Source organism: Acanthisitta chloris, unplaced genomic scaffold (assembly GCF_000695815.1).
Source record: "Acanthisitta chloris isolate BGI_N310 unplaced genomic scaffold, ASM69581v1 scaffold27040, whole genome shotgun sequence".
Classification (NCBI taxonomy): Eukaryota; Metazoa; Chordata; class Aves; order Passeriformes; family Acanthisittidae; genus Acanthisitta; species Acanthisitta chloris.
Window position 1 is genome coordinate 749 of NW_008650316.1, and position 6,011 is coordinate 6,759.

The following is a 6,011-nucleotide window of genomic DNA, read 5'->3' on the forward strand; positions in this document are numbered from 1 at the left end:
AGACCTTGAGCTGCTCAGGCTTTGCACAGCAGTTTACAAGAGCTTCCAGAAGCTCACTGAAAACCAACACGTTTTAATCTGCAATTCATATCAAGGTTAATTAACACAAATTAAGGTATACACCATCCCAAGTGAACAACTTCCATACATCTGCCTATGTCCTTTTCTTGTCAAACAGAAGTCATATCGTTCTTAAAACTGTTAAATAGTAGTTTAATTCCTACTTCTGTGAGAATCTAGTCATTCTTTCCTTGGCTCCTTTATTGTCTTGCCTCAAGGGATATGTACATGCAACACAAACTTCAGAAGTTAATACAAAACACCTTACAAAAGACATGGTTGTAAAGGATGATGGAAATGATTACAAAATAAACAAAGCAGGCACAATAAAAGCAGTCTTAAAATAAAAAAGCAGCTTTTATTACAAGATCATAATACATGCCAAAATAAAAGCATCTTTTAAACCACCGAGTACGTTTATGAACTGTATTTAGTTTTTTCCTCCGACTTTAAAACTAGAATTTGTTTTAGTATTTGCAGATGTTGCTAAAAATAAATATTTTAAAATGTGACTTGAGAACAGATGCATACAATGAGGAAAAGGAAACCCTGGCTTGAAATGAAGTGGCTTCTGCAGAAGTCAAGAGCAGAGAGCACGTTAAGGTTGAAAATTTAAATATGCCCTACTTAAACTGAGAGGGTAAAATTTTCTAAGAACAAGTCACATAAAAAAACTAGCAAGTCTTTCTTCTTTTCTACAGTATCACATCAAAATTACACAGAACACCCCAGTGATCACTAGGGAATCTGCCACAATCTAGTTTTTCCAAACCAATTAAGTCCATACTTCGTGGAATTATATTCCCTCCTTCCACTGCAGGCCGGAAGTACACACGGTCAAATCTCATCTTGCACTTGTAGGCTGCATTCAGGTTGGTATTGGAGTGCGTGTCCCACGTATAGCGGCAGTGTTGAGGTTTACCCAAAAACTCCCACATGTCTGTAATGTTGTTAGGTAAGTCACCAAGTTTAGCAACCTGAAGGTAGAAGGGGTGAAAGAAAAAACATCCACAAGATACTAAATTCACAAATTTTACCTTAAAAAAAAGAACTCTTGTTGTCACTGCATTGCTTATTTCTGCAAAATATAAGTTGTTAAAAAACAAAGATCTTGGAGATGTTTCTAAACTGTGGTTTTCCACAAGATGCTCTAAAGAATGATCAAATCCTGTAGCACTTTCTAAATCCATAATTTAAATTAAATAATTAAAAATTTCTAAATCCATGTTACAAAATAATCTGAAATGCTGAGGTATGGGGGTCAACACCATGTTGTCTGAACCAATGTTGTTCCAGTTCACTGCAGTGGAATTTCATGACAGGGAGACACGAAACCCTGACCTTCTAGTAATGATGTAAAAATCTCATTTTTAATATCAAAAGCCAAAAATTACTTCTACTTTTGAATGTTTTGATTATGGAGGATTAAACTCCCAAAATCTATTTCTCCAGAACACTTTCTTCTTTCATTGATTCTACAAGCATTAACTCTCAGAATCGGAGAGCAGAGCAAGTAAAGATCAGGTTCTCAAAACGAGATGTCTTTGAAGTTGAAACTTCATCAGCTATTCCTGCATCTTCTCGGATATAAATATTGTCAATAAAGCATTTCTGTATTGGGGTTTCTTCATATACATCATTTCAGCTATAACAATGTGCCAGCACAGCACATAGCAATACTTACTTCTACTTAGTCACACTTCCACTTTAAAAGAATAAATGTTGCTTATCTCTGTTCTGCTTAAGCAGGTCACTTCTCATAAAGACAACAGAAAAGCCTGAGAAGATGCTGTCAGAATACCTTCTCTAAATAACAAGGTTCCTTATTTCTACTTACCTCACTGTCTCTGAGGTTTGTGTCCCCTCCAAATATTACAGTGGTGGACTCACACTCCTGCATTTTGTTGAACACTATTTGCAGCTGCTTTATACGTTCCTTGGAGTGATTTTTAGTGCTCTCCAGATGAGAGGTCATAAGGCAAAGCTCATTACCAGATATGCTCACCTATGCATGAAAAAAAGAGGCAATGTTACTTTCCACACCACAACAAGAAGTTCAAAGACAAAGCCTAATCACAATGCAAATCACTGAATGACAGAGCTCTGGTTAATACTGGTTTTACAGGGAGAAAAGTGGCTTACAGGGGGATAACAAGCCTTTAGTTTTGTTTTCAGAGGTTATGAGACTAGAAAACAAAGTATAGTCAGTAACTTGCATAGAAGATTTAAATTTATTAGTAACAAATGCAATTGGGTGTGTATGTTTGTATGTAGCTTTTCTTCTATTTGAGACTGTCATAGAGAAAGCCACTTCAGACTTTCCTGGGATTTTTTGTTTTGAATGCAGAAATATAGCTGTTTAGTACACACTGACTCACTCACATGCACAACCAAAAGGTTCCTCTTCATGGCAGTTGTTGGAAAAGGTACTATCTCATGCTTCAGTAGCTTCACTCTTGATTTCTTTAACATTATGACAGTGAAATAGTCATCTACATTACCTAAAGAGGACCAGGGAAAGAAATGTTCGAGGATATCTTCTGCTGTGCCATACAGAAGTTAAGGTTCTGAAAGAGAGCTTTTTACCATGACCTGTGAGAATCATGTTAATTTTCAAGACGTAAAAAGTCATTACTGAAAAGTTGCATAATAGCAGTCTGAATGTTTCAGATTTTTTGAAATGCAGATATTAAAAGAAATTACTTAACTATGTTACTTTTTGGCTACCCTTGCTATCAGTCTTTCAAAAGACTGACAGCAGAAAAAAAACACGAAGGAAACCATCAGTCAAGTAACCTTTTCACATGCATAATTATCAGCTATATGCTGATATCAAACACAGAAAATCATTTAAGCGCTTCCTTCTTCACTTTACATTACTACAAATGGTTAGAGGCTTTGGCAAGGGGCACAGAATAAAACCAAACTTACTTTTCTGGTTTCTGTCTTTAGAAACAGAGAAGGTTTTCTTACCTGGAACAATAGTGTAATTGCCTGCATTCACCTGTAGAAGACAAAGATATGGTGGGATGACCTCTTGTAAAAACACAACATCTGGGCTGTATCTGAAATCAGCAAAACAAGATTTTCAATTAACTACTGAAAGGTAGTACTGCTACACTCTGAGGCCAAATGGAACAGGGCCAGGAACCTTGCCCTCATTTTCCTAGATACTGTAAGACTTTGTTCTTCATAGAAAAGAAAAATCTATTTCCATCATATTTAGCAGCATGTAGACATGTCACCACTATTAAAAGGGAGGAAACAATTAGTATTATGAACTGACACAGTAATAAAATGCATGACTTCCTTGTAACATGACCATGTAAACATTTGCAGAGCAAAACAAAGCAGCTTTGTGACATGCTCAACAGAAGATTCCAACTACCACCTCATTCCCTTACAAAAGATCCTCTCAGATCTCCACACTGTTCATTTTCTCTAGTCTCATCCAGGACAAACTCTTTTATTTCTTAGAGCTCTGCAACCACTAAATAGTTCACATGGGGCAGCAATCCTGAAAATGCTGATCTAGACAAGACTTTACAGCTGTCCCCAGTTTTGCTACACTGCTGAGTAGTCCTGCTCTTAGGCAGGTGAAAGACGAACCTATGGCCTTATTTACAGAAGAAAAGTATTGTCACCCCAGGTTAATAAAATCAAGTGAAAATTGATTCAGTTAAGGGGTTTCTGCTGTTTTAAGAGGAACTTAAATTATCACTTGTTTAAATAATTTAATTTACATTGATAAGTTACTGTATTAAGATAAATCAATTTATGTAATTGCTAAATTGCTCATAAATATATTCAAGGGAGGCTTCCACTGCTGGAACTGTAAAAGGTAATCACAGATTCTATTGCTTTTCTCTTATCTTTTTGACAGACAACTAGGAGTACTGGCAAGACAGACACTTCTCAATAAAAAAATCCTTTTTCTTGTTTCAAACAGTTTGCTCTAGCATGAAGTTATTCATACTACTGGAATGAGACAAACAAGTTTCTGGCAGTTTTACCCTTCTCTCATGTACAGGATGCAAGTATGAAGTATGTTCTTGAAGTATGACTGCAATTTGAACAATATAATTTATTATAAAATAGATTTTTAAAGCAGCCATTGCAGAATATTTAACCCTTGGGATGCTGCACAGGTTCACACCTCTTCCAATCAGTATATCACCTTTTATTGAGCTATTTAGGATTTATAAAGTGATTGTACCATTGCATCTGACATTAAGATAATCTGGGTGTAAATGTGTAGATAACTAAATCAAATTTTTTTTCCTTCAAAAACAGCATACATGACAACAGAAAGATGAAGCTATACTTACAGCGACAGGTAAGTACAGACTCCTCTAGCTCGTTCCTTCAGATTTCCTAGATCCAGCCCATCAATGTTCCAGGTTATCACTGAAAAGTTGCTGTCATCTTCTTCTTGCCTCGAGTCTGCACTGTTGTCACCAGCATTACTGGTCGTTGCATCTGCTGTGAGGTCAATACTAAAGAGAGAGTTTACTTGTTTGTCCACATGCATAATACTACTCTTCCTGCAATTACCTCCCTTATCTTCTAAAGCATGTATTGATCTCAACATCATTTAAAAGCACAGTAACTAAGACATACAGACCCCAATCATGCAGAGCTGGTACACAGATGAAGTAAGCAATTCTTCCCTCTCCTTACAGACACAAGATAACATTTCCCATTCTGATTTAGGTTAATCAGATGGCGACCAATGTAATCCAAAGCACTTGAGCAGTTTAACTCTTCCCACGCTAGAAGGAAGCTGTGTAGATTAGTTTTTCAAACACTTCCCAGCACATCAGAAACAAAGAACTGCAGCCAGGACTTGCTTATATGTGTCCATCTTTGTAGCATAACTCAGATTCTTCCAATTGTAAAATCCCCTGGGGGGATACATGTGCGAACTTACTCTGGGATAAATTGATAGTCCTTTTCTTTGGGAATATACATCCCAAATTCCACCTCAAAAACCCAGGACATGTCTGCCCTGTTGATTTGATAAAGTCTGAACACGACTGTAAAAGTATGAGTGCCCAGTCTAGTGACTGTTGGGGAGTGTTGCTAAAGAGAACCAGCCTCCACCTGCTAACACATGGTTGTATTGGTTTTCACTGGGATACAGCTAGTTTGTCTCACAGCAGCTCATACAGTGCTGTATTTTGGACTAATGACCAATGCAGAGTTGATATCCCAGGGATGCATTAGCTGTTGTGAGCAGTGCTTACACAACATCCACACTGCCCCTGCTCCTCCTGCTGCCCCACCAGTGAGGAGAATGGGGGTGGGCAGGAGATTGGGAAGGGACAACCGGAACAGCTGAACTCAACTGACCAGAGAGGTCCCATACCGTATGGCATCATGCTTAGCTGGGGGAAAAGAGGAGTAAGGAGGAATGTTCAGGGTTATGGCATTTGTCATCCTAAGAAACCATTAAGCATAATGGACCTTGGCTTTCCTGGGAATGAGTGAACTGCTGCCTGCCCATGGGAAGCTTTGCTTGCATGCACGACTTTTACCTAATAAAATGTCTTTATCTCAACCCACGAAATTTTCACACTTTTACCCTCACAATTCCTTCTCCCATCCTACCAGGGAGAAGTGAGCAAGTGGATGTGCGGGGCTGAGCTGCCCACTGGCGTTAAACCACGACACTGATCCAATGTAAACTCCTTGAGTAAAGGTAAGTCTGTAACAAAACACTCTAAACGGTATAGCTAAGGCTGCCAAATCATCTTTTGGCAAAGTTGGGATATTAGAGTTTTGTTTCTAAACACAGAATTTGTATGCACACAAGAAAATAAGGCCTGGCACCAAAACAACTGTATCCCCTAGAACTTGGTACTGGATTTGTACTTAGTGCTGCAGCAACCACCTAAGATTCTGCTACTATGCACCTGTAATCTAAACTGAACAGAAAAGCAGACAAAGGA

At 38.0% G+C, this 6,011-nt stretch overlaps 1 protein-coding gene across 1 annotated transcript; it reads right to left on the bottom strand.

The window, feature by feature from the left end:
* Window positions 1-405: 405 nt before the first annotated feature.
* On the bottom strand, window positions 406-5,061 carry TDP2 (tyrosyl-DNA phosphodiesterase 2). Its single transcript, XM_009084640.1, has 6 exons — window positions 4,991-5,061; window positions 4,389-4,556; window positions 3,034-3,125; window positions 2,443-2,561; window positions 1,898-2,065; window positions 406-1,037 (listed from the first exon to the last, which is right to left on the bottom strand). Exons 1-6 carry the CDS (start codon window positions 5,059-5,061, stop codon window positions 756-758), a joined length of 900 nt encoding a protein of 299 aa, XP_009082888.1. The 3' UTR covers window positions 406-755.
* Between the last annotated feature and the right edge of the window lie 950 nt (window positions 5,062-6,011).